General features: G+C 35.3%; 1 protein-coding gene across 2 annotated transcripts in view; it reads left to right on the top strand.

Annotated features, from left to right (window-relative positions):
* The window catches only part of LOC127956706 (carbohydrate sulfotransferase 11), a 38,768-nt gene that overhangs the window by 6,926 nt on the left and 16,119 nt on the right, over positions 1-15,723 (top strand). For both annotated transcript variants that reach the window (XM_052554870.1, XM_052554871.1), the window contains exon 2: positions 14,783-14,868. In XM_052554870.1, coding sequence (XP_052410830.1) covers positions 14,783-14,868 — 86 coding nt within the window. The remainder of the gene's footprint in view (positions 1-14,782; positions 14,869-15,723) is intronic.

Below are 15,723 nucleotides of genomic sequence, written 5' to 3' on the forward strand. Positions count from 1 at the left end.
CCCGAACACTCCCCTCATCTGCCATTGGCTGGACAAACTGATAATCCCATCTCCAAACTAATGCCATTGTTGGAGCCAATGTTGTTTTATCTGTAGTTGGTTGAGACACTCAGACAAACGCATATTAAACTAGAATATGAGAAAATATGAAAATATGAAAACATAACATTATAACTAGCAACGGCAGCTTAAATGGTTCAGCAACTCATTCATAAAAACAGTCACTTGTTTCACTCGTTAACGGAGCAGTGCTGTTAAATGAATAGGTTGAATGAATGATTCAGTGACTCACTCATAAGGCCGGGCATACACTGTGCGATTTTCATCGGATTTTGAGCCAAATTCTCGTGCGACACTTTTTCGGGCCAATTTTCAGCATTTTCATGCGTCGTTTGTCGTGCAGTGTTCGTGCAGAGTACAAGGGGAAACGAGAGGCGATTAAACTCTCCCGACTGGCAATCCGTTGGTCGGATGGATTTCTGCCATGTCCGAAATTTTGGTCGCCTCTCGTGAGGTATCGCACTATTGACTACGAAGCGATTTTCCGCGTTTCCCGCAAAATAAACTAAACCAAGGTGACACGGCGTGCAGTGTGGACTTAAGTGATGGAGGGAAAACTTGTGGAGTTATGGCAAAGAAAAATACAAAAAAGACGGAAGAAAATGCCTGCTTACCTCCAGTTCACGTTGCAAAATGGATGAACTATATTTGCCACAGCCTCCGAGACACCTGCGGTTCTAGATATGCCTACGCCTTTTTTTGTTTTTGGACGTTTCAGCACACAGAATTGCGCATATCACCAAAGCATGTTTATTCAGAAACCGCCACAAACATCCTGGTTCTGAGGGATCCTACATGTTGATTCGGTTGATTCCTCACGTATAGTGTGAGCAGTCAAATTGCAACTCGACGATCGGGCCATACAGTGAGCGCATACAAATCGTGAACTTTGGCTTTACATCGCATGCAATCTACTCGTACAGTTGGTACCTTGCCAAAATCGCACAGTGTATGCCCGCCTTAAGGTCAGTAACTCATTTTATTCCTGAATGAATTTGCATGATTGAACAAATCGATTAAATCAATGACAGCTTCCATGATTCTCTAATAAAGACTATTAGTAAAGTTATTTGTTGCCACCTACTGGCAAAACGATGTAACCTGCAGTTTAAAGTGACATTTAAGCATTTAAAGTGACAGACAACATAATTGTATAGTGTTTTTAAGTGAAAGCATTTGTGTGTTGTGACACTGTTGATGGTTCTTTTATATACAGTAATTTGCATCCAGAGGGACTCTTCTGGTTTGACCACTATCTCCCTTTATTTTAAGATCTCACTGTTGCATGGTCCTCTTCCAGTCTGTAATTTTGTGGTATGTGTATGTGTGTGTGTGCGCATTTGGGCTACTTTTAAACCCATACCATTTTGTTTTGAGAATAAGGAAGAGAAATGAGAAAGCAGGAACGTGGACATTATGTAGAGGACTGATCGTATTGCCTAAATATCACATGGACGTGTGTGTTTGAGTGAATAGAAGTGCTGTATAGAGTCTCATTCCAAGCCTAGTTGCAAAGCCTGGACAAAGTCTGATTATTAACAAATCTCAATGCCGTTGTTGTTTGCTTAATTCACATTTTTAGTAAATTCTCTTCTGGCCATGACATGAACACATCCCATCAGTGCACTTCCCTGTACATGTTACCATGGCATCAGTCACAGTGGCCCTTTTGGTAAGAAATAGCGATTTATGGACCTGATTTTCTGAGCATGTTCCAAATAGTAACACTAAACAAAGAGCCAAAACACAGACAGCATCGCGTTTCCACACATAAAGCTGACTGTTCTTCATAAAAGCAGTTATTTAGCAAGATCTATGTGTTAAAGATTGTCTAATATATGAGAATGCTTGCATTTCTTTCATGAAGTCTTACAGATGGGTACTATTCCATTCCATTACTGTTCTGTGGCCCCTTTATTTGCTGAGATCTGCCATATACAGACAGTAGGGTTTTCACATTTATGACATTTCAGCTGAGGATGAATTCTATTAATACTAATGATTGTGATTAATTATTTCATGGTCTTTTTTGTTAATGTCACTAACATCTTGATATGAAATGTAGGATTGCTCATAATCAAATGTTTGCAAAGAAACATTGCACATCAGGGTAGAATTATATATATATATTTTAAATTAACTAAAATATTTACCTATAAATATAATGTTTATACTTTCAATTTACAGTATTGATATTATTATTATAGTAAACAAACAACAGCAACAACAATTATTATTATTATTATTATTTTTTTTTTTTTTCAAAATTATAAATTTACTCTAATATTTAGGTTGGCTGGGTTAAAAAAATCTACAGTATTTAATAATAATAATAATTATTATTATTATTATTATTAAATGTATTATAGTAATTTATTACTAATTTACTATAGTATTATTATATTTGGAACATTATATTGTAAATTATACTTTTATTTGTATTAATATTGTTTATCAGTGTTTTAGTAAATAAGAATAAGAATAATATGTAATATTATAGTTTAAATGATTTTGTTATTTTATTAATATTGTCTATTAATATCTAATAAATACAAAAATATATAAATATCTGAAATGTTATATTTTAAATGACATATTTTATTAATTAGGTTTTTTATTATTTTAGTAATTAATAATAGTAGTAATATAAATAATAATAACACATATTACTCATTTACTATAGTAATTATTATTATATTTAGAACATTATAGTTTTTTATTAATAATGTCTGTTATGAACTTAGTAATATATAATAATAATTATATCTGTAATATTATTGTTATTAATATAGTTTATTATTATTTTAGTAAACAACAATAAAAATAACAATAACAATAATAATAATAATTAATAATGGTTATTATTATTATTAGGAATAATATTTTTTTAAAGATAAATGGTTAAACTAAGTCAAAGAGAGACACACATCTCCTATGAATGTGCTGCTGTTCTGAAAAGACGTGGTATTTCATGCTATACGTGATTGGAATTCAAAGTATATAACAATCGCAGTTATGTCAAATGATCACATATGGCCATATATAATTAATAGCACTGTAAGAAACCAAAACTGTAATATCTGTCAAGATGAGCAGAGCACAAGAGGGAGAGGAGATTCAGACTGGAAAATGCTTGAAGCGCACTTGTAATTCGGGGGTTGCCTGATTTAATGAAGCTAATTAGAGGTGTAAGTGGGTGATCTAATCAAACCACACTCTAAACAGACGGACCGTGGATGTGAGAGGCCCATCAGTCCGCCCCCTCGTGTGGAGCAGTAATGGTACGCTCCTTTGGTAATGGACTGCATGGATCACCATTGTAAGTCTCTGGGGTAGGATCAGTGAGCACATTATTTGGGTTGTTGTATCTTTCCATCTTTTCCTCATGCCACTCTAAGTCTAAAACATTCATGAGGTTCCTCAGGTCAAATCAGCGCAGTTAGACCTTGACTAATAGCACGAGACCAGCCACTGAGACAGGAAAACAACATCTGACCCACATGAATAGCAGACAACAATGCCGTTCAGAGGTGGGTTTACAGTTTTGCACAAATAAAATAGGTTGCAAATGATGATTATAAGTGACGTGACTGCAGAAAAGTGTGATACAAAGAGGTCTCGCAAGCACAGATTGCACACGAGTGTGTTCATGCCACATCCTTTCATTACAGTGCGGTGGACACAGTGTGTATTATGGCTATGATATACATTGAGTCATGTTTTGACACTCTGCAATGGAAAGAGACATTTCAAACAGCCCAGAGGTGATGAATGAAGTCATGCCGTGGCTGAAGTGTTGCCGTGTCATTTGTCTTCTGAGCATCTGGCCGACGGCTGTTTGCTTCTCCATATCTAACCATACATTAGACCTACGCTGGTTCCTCCTGATTATAGAGCTTCTGCTGCTCTGAAGACGCAGTCTCAGTTAACATGGGGTTTAGCTTCGGACTCAGACAACACTGGTTTCAATTTCATCAGTTGCTCTTTGTTGTGTTTCTGTCCTGCAGCTTCTTCTCCTTCTCCTTCTTCTTCTCTAAGGGTGTGTCATGCAGAATTAGAGGTTTGTGGTGGAAGCATGTTTGAGAGAGGAGAAACTCGGACCTAGCAGCCATAAATAGAGCCCGGCTTGCTTCACAGAGAGAATTACAATATATGCTACAGTATATGGAACTATAGGTGTTCCTGCCTGAATGTATGTATCATTTCTATCAAAAAAGGACTTTTATTCATCTTTTTCAATGAGCCAGTTCTGTCAATGAATATGAATTAGGCATATTGGAAATAGCTACCAGATATAGTATGTCAAAACTCAAAATGTGCAGTTCTTTATCTTAATGCAACCCATTTTACTTCAATAATGTGACATACTGATGAGTGAAATGAGCACAAAAAATAAATAAAATAAAGAAATGTGAGTGGAACTTGATTTTATTTGTCAGGAAGTGATTAGATTATGAAAAGTGGGCATTACATAAAAGTTTAATAAAACAATGCCTAAGTAGCTATTTGCCTCATTATTTAATAGCCCATGCATGTCTACTGGAAGTGACATCAGCATTGTGGTTTCCAAGAATTATATTGTATTATTATGTACATTTATTTATACATTGTTTAATTTAATTGAATGTTTTTTAGACATTTTTTTATTTGGAATAGCATATATAAATAATTATTTCCCAATAAGTCCGGATCATGTAGTAAATAATACAAATCGGATTTTAATATTGAATTTAAGGAGCTAATTCTACTTGACCTTACCCTTAACTCTCTGATGCATTAATTAATAATAATATTAATAATAATAATAATTAAAATGTGACTATAATTTTATTTTAATTTAATTTCATTTTAATAATTTTGCCTTTTTAATGCATTTGGGGAACATGATATATTTCTAACATGCCACAACATTATACAGCTCAGTTAGATGCTTTTATTTTAATTGCTGAGTCTAGTTTTGAGAGCTTTATTTAGATTTTGAAGCTATTTTCTGAACACACATTTAAAGTGATTTACTGCATTTCTGCTTCATTTTTAATCTGAAAAAGCCACTGAGATGGGCGGTATACATAGTAGGCAAGCAAATCTGGTGAGAGACAGATATGTTTGGAGAGAGGCATATTGATTAAAGGGTCATATTCATGCACTGCGCTCTCCAAAGCTTATGGTGCGTAAACACTTTAGAGAGTTTATCAGATACCTCATTTTTGCTTCAAAGAGCTTAAGTATCCATCATTTTAGTTCCCAGGGTCCCCGGTATAAACAAACGTCTGCCAGCTGCCAGGTTTGCAGCTTGATGTCACCCGGTGGTGTTGTCAGATGTGGTTAGATGCTGTGTTCCCCAACAAAACTGTCCACAATGACCTGAAGTCAGACGTAGTTACAGAGAGGTGAAGATGCATCAGAAAAAGAAAGAGGGAATAGTGATAGCAAACAGTTCAGTAATAGCAAAGTTCATTCTTTTTTCTCTGGAAAACAAAAAGAGAGGTGTTTGAATAAGAAAGCACCCTTTTCCCCACAATAAACCTGAATGATCCCAGAGTTCAGACACTTTTAGAAATCATTTTTAGATGTAATTGACTTCTTCAGCATCAGTTACTCTTCATTTACACAGAATTTGTTCTGTAGTCTATATATATTAATATTAATTAACTGTTTATATTTCATATTTAAATTAAACTATTTATAATAATATATTTTTAGTATGAGTACTGCTATTCTCAAATACCACAATTGCTGCATCTCTGAGCACAACAAAGCAACTAATGTTTCATTTCTGAAATGCTCATAAACACAGTCAGTCTTTTAGTTTCTGGATGAATCAGCATTTTTAAATGAATAAGTTGCTTGAATTATTCAAAGATTCACTCATAATGACAGTCGCTCATTTAATTTCTGGATGAATCTGCATTTTTTAATTAATCAGTTGCATGAATCATTCAATGGTTCACAAATTCAGACAGAAGCACGTTTAGTTTGTAGATGAATCAGCATTTTTAAATGAATCAGTTGCATGAACTATTCAATCATTAACTCATAAAGACAGTTGCTCACTTAGTTTCTGGATGAATTAGCAATTTTTAACAAACTCTTGAGCAAATTATTTAATGATTCACTTATAAATAGTATCACATTTAGTTTCTGAATGAATAAGAACTTTTTGTGAACTAATCTGTTGATCAAATGATTCACTTGTAAAGAGTATCTCATTTATCTCATAGTTTGTATTAAATAATATTTATAACTATTTATTTAGGAAGAGTGCTGTTGTACCCAAATATCTGATTCACTGTTTCTGTGGGTAAAACACAGTAGGTTGTGTTTAATTTCAGAATGAATAATTTTTTATTAAATTCGGTTGAGTTAATAATCTCATGATTCACACATGAAGACAGTCACTTCTTTAGTTTCTGAATGAATCAACATATTTGAATGAATTGGTTGACAAATGATTCAATGATTATACCTTATAAAGAGTCTTTTGATTAGTTTCTGAATGTTTATGTGTTTTTGTGAACTAATCTTTTGAGCAAAAGATGCACTTGTAGAAAGTCTTTTGTTTAGTTTATGAACGAAACAATTGATTAACTCAAAAAGACACTTTTTTAGTTCTTGAGTGAATCTGAAGCAAATGATTCAGTGATTCTCGTGAAGAACCTATTTTGTAAGATTCGGAATGAATCAGCATTTTTAAAAGAATAAATTGTGTGAGGTTCACTATTGAGTACATTTTCTGTTTTATATAAGTAAATAATAAAGTTTTATCATTATGAGATCGAGTTTAATGATTATCAAAGACTCTTCAATCATGCAGACTTTTAAGTCTTCTGCCATAGTTTTCACATCTTGAGGCAGCATATTTTAATATGGTGACAGCATTTTCAACTATTCCATCTCATTACTGTCCTAACCTGCACTAACTCTTTAAAACTTTGTCTTCCAATGTGTGAGAAGCAAAAGTCTTTGATCACTATACAGAATGCAACCTGAAATGAAGCTTCTGAGCTCTAATGGTTTCCTCTCATTGAAATGACAACAGCATGAGCTATAAACGAGTGTCTGTTTTCTATTCTCCAAACCAGGATGTGTAAGTTCCTATGGGAATGCTTCGGTTGTAGTTGGGATATGAACAGTGACTTCAGGCAGCATTTCAACTTTCTTTTCTTTTTTTGCACTCTCTCTTCTCTTTAGCTGACACAAGCACTTCCTTCCATCTTCAAGACTAGCTAATTACCCACATGGGCACACAGAGCAGTGCTTAGCATTGGCTTGGAAATGCTCCTGACAACCCGCCGATGGTTTTAAGCTTTATTGCATCATCAGTGATGTCAGAAAGTACAATCTTATTTAACCTCAGGGTCTATACGAGACTCTCGTGAGCATTATTCATCAAAGTCCAAGACCTCAAATTGGTCTTGAGAGGTGAGAGGTCAAAGATGTCACCTATGCTGTCTTTGTGTTATAAAAGGTCATTTTTCTCAGTATGTGTTTGGAAACCTCTCACCACGTCTCCATTATCTGTGTGTGGTCTGGGACTGTAAGGGAACGCACTGTATTGTTTGACTGTCTGTTGTGATTTGTTTTGATGGATGGAGCTCTTGAGTGGCAGATGGCTCTCCATCCTGCAGACGTGTTATCACACACCAGGGGGTCCGAAGACAAAAACAACTCAATGCATTAGACCACCAGCATCTCGACTTTTGTGTGATTTACAGGAGGGGTTTTCCATTTTCAATTACTATGTATGGCACTTTCCACAAAAAGGGTACAAAATAAACCCCCTTTGGTCATAGAAAGAAGGTGACATGTGTCATTTCTCTGTCACTGGCATCACCACAATTTTATTTTCACATCTAGAATTATTTTTATACGGGAAAAATTATACACTACAGCTCTAACTTTCAGAAAATGTTGTTTGTCGACCTCATAAATGTTTTAAGAGCTGTTTTAGTTTCTATTTGTTGTAAAAGAGCTTTGCAGCTTTTTCAGCGTGTTACCAAAATTTGATGTCTGAATATGGATTACAAGCTTTATTTGAGTGATTTCAAGGTTTCAAAAAAAAAAAAAAAATAAATAAAAAAATAAAAATAAATATATATATATATATATATATATATATATATATATATATATATATATATATATATATATATATATATAATTAAAATGTGATCTTTTTTTAATTTAATTTTGTAGGTTATGTTCATTATGCTCATGTTATTTCTGACATAAAATTTATAAACAAAATAGCAACACAAATTTGTAAAAATGAAACTTTTGTCCGAAGTGCCATATTTATAGAAAGTTTAATGAGCAATCAGTATGATTGTGGTAATAGCTGATGCTGAATCAGCTCCGATGGTGTCAGGCAGCCAAACACAGCCATTAGACATCAATTAGTCTATCTTTGCCATCTTGTGTATCATTCCAGGTCACCTTTAAACATGACAGCAACCTGACAGTGAATTAGGGCCTTGTTTAAGACTCCAGTACGGCATATGTATATGTTTTTGATTTGAAAATTTAGTGTTTGCTCAAGGCTTTTTTGCCCAGAGTTGCAGGACAGATGCGGATAATCCTGCGACCACCTGCAATGCAGATAAAAAAGCCGAGGATAATATTCGCAGCAAATATATGAATTAGAAAGCACTTTCGTTGACATCTGCATGGGTGTTTGTGAATTTGAGGGACGTGAAGCCTTTTTTCTTTGTCTGTCTTCAAAGTGATGCCTTTGTCGGTTAGTTTCAGATGTTATGTGATCTGAGGGACAATATGGATGGAGACAATGAGGAAAGAATGAGACGGATGAATAATGACACCCAAAGAGAGAGCGTGTGTATATTCATTGTGCACAAGGACATTGATACAAAGATGAAGAGGGACAGAACAGGAAATAGAAGGATGTAGATTTGTTCCCGATAGTCTCAAGAAAGAGTTTGGATAATGAATACAGCTGTGTGTGTGAGTGTGTGTGTGTGTGCCCATATTCAGTATGCAATTAGAGTGCTGTGTCGGCATCACGCCGACAGGATGCTGACACGCTCATAAAAAGCCCCACAAACAGCTCAAACACACTCACAGCAGAGGTCCAGTGAAGTATAATGCAGTTAAGAGTCATATTTACGACTCAGGGTTGGTTTTTGCCTAAAATGTGTGAGCGAATGTCCCCTCAAGGACAGTAAAACCTGTAATCACCTACATTGTGGAAAAGCAGTCCCTATAAGGATAACAGCTTAATAAACAGACTAGATAATGCCTTAATGGAAGTTTTCTATCAGGGTTTGGGGGATAAAAACATCATTAGCTTAGTGTGATGACAATAGAAGTCAATGTAAAGTCCCCAGTTTGACAGAAAAAACTAACATGGGCTATTAGACTCCAATTTCTCAGCTGTTTTGCTCTGATTCAGTGTTGTTGACCTACAATCCTGGGACCAGAAGAAGATATGACCACTTCTGCTATGCTCTCCCACACAGCCCTCTGATGAAATGTAGGAGAACACATCTTAAGTTGTCTGACTAAGTGGAAAGTCAGACTAATGGTGAAGACAGACTTTATTTTGTGGTTTTTATACAGAATCGGTCATCTGAGTTGAGGGAAACACTTTTAAAGAGTCTAAACAGACACTTTAAAGTGATAGTTCATGAAAAAAATTAACATTCATCCAATCTGTATGGTTTTTTTTATTCTGTGAAAAATTTAAAAAGATTTTTTGAAACATTTTGCAATATTTTTGTTATCTATACAATTAAAAGCCAATGGCAAGTTATTTTGGACCCCATTGGCTTTGATTATATACAACTTAAAGTGGTATTTTACCTAGAAATGAACAGTCACCCTCATGTCATTCCTTTATTCAAAGTGCCTCAGTGATTATTGGGCCTAATAACAAAAGACCCCATTGACTTTCATTATAAGGACATAAACATTCAGGTTTAAGATGACTGATTAAAACACTATATTTTCCATTTTGAAGATAATATTTTCTGTTTTATTGGTCTATACAATCAAAGTCAAAAGTCAGTTCTTTTGAGCCCCACTGTCTTTCATTCTACGGACAAAAACATTCTTCAAAATATTTTGTGTTTTGCAGAAAGAGGTCATATGGGTTTGGAATTACATAAGAGTAACTGAGACAGAATTTACATTTTTGGGTGGACTGTCCCTTTAAGAACAACTTTTGCACCACACCTGTTCCTGAAGGGCAACTGTTCTGCAAAGTTCAGATCCAAGACCTAACTAAACACATATAAACCAAAGAAATCAAGGTCTTCAGACTTGTTTTACTCAATACACACACATATCGCTTGTCCAGTAATTGTTATCACTCTCTTTTTCATCTATAAAAGAGGATTAGGCAGCTACAATAGTGTTAAACCTATCTGACAAAAGAGCTTAACACAGTACACACACATGCACATGAGCTTATTCATTAGGTCATAGGTGAATGGGAAAGATCATACTGTGGTTGTTTGGGTGCAGTGAGTCAGAATGTCTCGTTTTAAGTTCCCACACACACTTCTGCCTGCTTGAGTAATGCATTTCAAACCATTCAGTCAGAACAAAAAATGTAAAAGAAAATTCATAGTGAACTTCCTTCTATAAGATATTCTTCATTTTCAGAGTTTCTTTTTTTTTTTTGCCATTATAGTAATTGTTATTCGATAAATGAAAAAAATATATAATCAGAGGATTAACTGATAAAGCACAAAGAGAAATGAGAAAATGCAGCAAAGTTAATCAGAGGAAGTGGACAATCTGTCTGGTGGGAAACAAACGCACTTCCTCTCAGTCCGCATAAACACACGTTACACACTCACTCAATCAATTCTTATCAGCCGTTGTTTAACAAAGACACATTGTGAATATTGAAGTATTTAGTAGAAAGCTAATTACATTTACATTAATCTGACCCTTTTATCCAAAGCGACTTACAATTGCTATATATGTCAGAGGTCGCATGCCTCTGGAGCAACTAGGGGTTAAGTGTCTCGCTCAGGGACACATTGGTGTCTCACAGTAGATTCGAACCCAGGTCTCTTACACCAAAGGCATGTGTCTTATCCACAGCGCCAACACCACCCCCTAATGATAAGGTTAAAACCTCATCTCAATCCACAACTACAAATAAATAAACTGGTCTCTTACAAAAAAAGTACTGTACCATGGTACAGTGACAGTATCAGATGGTAAAACCATGTGTCTTTGGTATTTAGATGGTATTCCAAGATACAGTACTGTAGAGAACCGTGGAATTACCATGATACATGTTCAAAACAAAACATTCCATAGAACTAATTCAAATTTAAATTTAGATCGATAGATAGATTTGATAGATACATGGAATTACCATAGAACATGACCAAAGAATGAACAATCTAATAAAATGAAAATGAAAACAATAAAATTACATTAAGGAAATTAAATAAATATTTCTAAAGCCACTTTCTGTTCAATTCAATGCAGTCTCTGAATTAATTTTAAGCACTTTTATTAATAATTCCCCTTTCGTGTTTATCACATTTAAATTAAATTACATTTATGCATTTAGCAGACGCTTTTATCCAAAGCGACTTACAGTGCATTCAGGCTATCAATTTTTACATATCATGTGTTCCCAGGGAATCAAATCCCCAACCTTGCGCTTGCTTGCTTGCTTGCTAGCACAGTGCTCTACCAGGTGAGCTACAGGAACACATTTCTTTTATAATCAGTTGAGAGGCCCTTGTATTTTCTTGCTAATGGTTCAAAATAAAAGATCTGTCTGTTTTAGTGTGCATAGGCGAGGATCTGATGGCCTCTATTCGTCCAAATGGAGCCCTGTCATCTTTATTGACTGAAAACATCCTTTTTATTACTGTTTATACGGTTTTATGAGTGAGCGTATTTTAGTTGCAGTCTGACTTATGGATTTGTGCACTCGGAACGCTGATAAGGGAACTGATGTGTTTTAGAGTATGTTACGGGTAGATAGAAACAGATTAATCCTGCGGTATACCATAATCCTCGGCTGATGGATGGCTGCAGATATGTGACTGTGTGATCGTGGCTCAGAGATACAGGCCTGCTGGAAATGAGCAGCACAAGGTCATGTGTACCGCTGGGCTAGTTAACAATCCAGCATCTTAGAGTTTTTAACATCTATATATTATGCAGTGCACCTTTCCCTTGTTCACTGGCTTTAAACTTTGTTTGTTTGATTAGTTTAGGAGCCTAAAACATTCTTGCCTTGCTCATTTAGTCCTCTGATTTCCCCCAGGACTAAACAAGATCGCTGTGCTGCAGGTTCTTTCGTTTCCCGGATCTCTGGGATAAAATATTGGCATTAGAGCCTTATCTGTCAGCGGCAAGACATTTCACCAATGTGTAAGCCTCAGATCTTTACAGCTTAATATTCATAACACTGCTTGCTACATAGTTCGCCGCAAACAATGGCCAACTGTCTGATGACGCGGGTGAGCTGAAGGTCATGCAGCGGAGAAGGGGCAGGTGCTGTGGAACCGTCAGTGGTGTTCTCAGCATATGGGAAATTACAGCAGGTGCCTGTCCAATGGACCACAAATTTAATAACAGCCACCTGGACACAGGTGGGATAATTTTAGTGCATGAACCCATATTGAAACTCAAACAAACACACACACACTTTGCCTGCAGTTCATTGTTTCTGGGTGTAATGAATTAGCAGGCCAGATAAGGTCAGGATTTTAGGTCAAGTAAAAAAAGGAAAAGATAAGACTTTTATACTCCAAGAACGCATTGAATGAATGACAGTAAAGACCTTTATAATGTAGCAAAATATTTGTTTCAAACAAAAGCTGCTCTTTCTTCACTTTCTATTCATTAAATAATCCTATGTAAAGAAGTTTATTGTTCCCACGAAACTAGAAGGATCATGTGACACTGAAAATTCAGCTTTGCCATCACAGAATTAAATTACATTTCTTTGCCAAACAGAAATGGAAAAAAAATAAAATAATACTTTTTATTGTCTTTCATTTTTGGACAACTTGCATCACCTTTAAATTGCTTTATGCAATATGTATTTGAATTCTCATAAAATTATCCAAAAATTACATTCCTTTGTTATCTTTTAAAGCTGACACAAACGAAAAACCAGCACTTATTCAAATTCTTCCAAAACTATCCCAGAAAGTGTTGATTGGCAATCAACAGGACTTCTAGTAGCTTTTAAAGCTGACACAATGCAAACAACAACAACAACAACAAAACACTTATTTTTAATTCTCCCGAGAAAACAAAAAAAAGCATGTTGATTTTCCATCAAAGGAATTTCTGGTAGCTTTTAAAGCTGACACAATGGAAAAACCAACACTTTGGCCAAATGTGGATGATTTTTGGGGTGATTCTGCTCATTTTAAAATGGCCAATATTAGCAGAATGGTAAACGCATGTTAAAATAGGTATGAACTTGCCAGTAACAAAGCTTGTTTACTTGTTGGCTAAAATCTTAATGTACTCACTGCCTGTCTCTGCAAGCGGTTGCCAAACCTTTTGAAATGAAGCATTTTAGGCAAGACAAAACTTGTTTTTGACTTCATAAACTGGGTCAGATAGAAGCTGCACACTTTTTCCTACACTTTTTGATTTGTTCTACTGGAGAAAATTTGCCAGACTTCCTAACATACATGGAAATGGTGAGGGATGTTCTGAACCTGAATGTCAGGTTCGGATTCCATGTGATATTAAAATAAAACAGACCGCAGGATTATGGAGAAGGATTACTTCCTCCTATGAGCGAGCGAAAAACTGGCTTGCAGATGTGAGGGATTTGAACATTTCTAAAGCGGCCAATTAAATCACATAAAGCCATCTCTCGCTATCACTGGTGCGCTAATGACAACCCCTCAGGTTGTCGACCCCCTGATCCAAACTGTCTGTTTCTTGTCCAGCAGTCTCTCTGTCCCTCATTAACACATCCTTTCTGTTCTTCCGTCACTCTGGTTTTCCTTTCATCTCTCATTCCCAGGGGTCTCGGTTTCATTCGGTCCCCTTACCTCGAGCTGGATTAAACAGTAAGACATCAGACACTCTGAGAATGCTGGGCACTTACAGGCATATTAACACACTTTTAAACAATGCTTCTGTGTGCGCAAACATATACTACTCTTAACATAACACAAATACACATTTTAAGTCAAGATAATGTTACATGAGAGCGAATAAAGAACCTATGTAGCACTAAATCCGTCAGTCTCAATCTTAGCACAGAGACTGCTTTCATAGGGCACCATTTCAGCGATGCTGGTCATTAGCTTTCATGTAGTGTAATTTCAGCAGTGCCGGTCACTCTCTGCAGACTCGCTGCTGAGAGACAAACTGTATAAAACTATTACTGTCAGTTACAACATGGCAAAGCATCTACACATGCATTACCATGCTTAAATTATACCTTATATCGATTGCAACATACACACTCTAGAGATGTGTGAGTGTGTTTTGAGGCTGTGAGTTGGAATTAAATGTATTGTTTATATGGAGATTTGTTGGATGGCTTTACGGCTTTGCATTATTAAAGACTTGCCCTTTTACTGAGGGCACCCATTCAGATAAATGTGTGTGTGTGTGTGTTGAAGATGCCATATGAACACTGCACACCGCTTCAGTGAAGCCTGCCTTGTCAGGATTGGTTGATTTTGCTCCTGTCCGTCCGTGGTTGGCTACTCTAACTGTCCGTCTGTCTCTCTCTTTGTTTTTGTTGCAGTTATGAGGCGGAACCCGTTCGCAGCGGAGGGCTGCTGCCGGAAAGGCTCTAGAAACGCCCTGCAGGAGCTGTACAATCCCACGCAGGTATCGGTACGCTGCATGGATCTTATGCTACACATATCAGTTTATGGGAATGTAGATATTGCATTGCATATACTACAAAATAATACAGTAAAAAGTGGTGAAAATGTTATAAAAATTAGGTGACAGTGAGTGTTCATAAACCACGACAATGGTAAAATAATGCAATAAACATTCACTAAATAACATGAAATATATATAAAAAAAAATTCTAATTAATGTAGCTGTTAACAAAAAAAATTTTAATATATGCATTAATCCACACAGGAACCTCTTGGAATGCCATTTTACTGTTTTTCACTGTAAATTATAAATGTGGCTCATATTTAACTATTTTATATATATATATATATATATATATATATATATATATATATATATATATATATATATATAAAATTTTAGCAATATGTACTCTAAAATACATGTATTTTCTTGATATTTGTTTATATTTTTCTTTTATTTTTTATACATTTGAATATAGATGAGCTCATACAATGAAAAATAAATTGGTGCAGAAACAGTGTTCACTCAAAAATTGGCTAATATAATTCAAAATTAATTACTAAGAAACAGCATTCAACACTTTACATTAAACATGAAATCTGGAAGTAGAATGACTGAAATGGTCTTTTCTGTTAAACAAGCTCCAAATAATCTTTTATTTTTATTTACTATTTGAAAAATCTTTATTTTTTTTTTGTTTCAGAAAATGTGTTCACAAGCAGTTTATATTAAATCTGGAACCTGAATCCAGTGAATAAATCAGAAATTAACTGGATTTGATAGGACTGTGAAATATGGATGTGACATACCAGTCGAAAAAAAATACACATTAAAAAAATTAAGAGGGATTAA

The sequence above is a fragment of the Carassius gibelio genome, chromosome B4 (assembly GCF_023724105.1).
Source record: "Carassius gibelio isolate Cgi1373 ecotype wild population from Czech Republic chromosome B4, carGib1.2-hapl.c, whole genome shotgun sequence".
Taxonomy (NCBI): Eukaryota; Metazoa; Chordata; class Actinopteri; order Cypriniformes; family Cyprinidae; genus Carassius; species Carassius gibelio.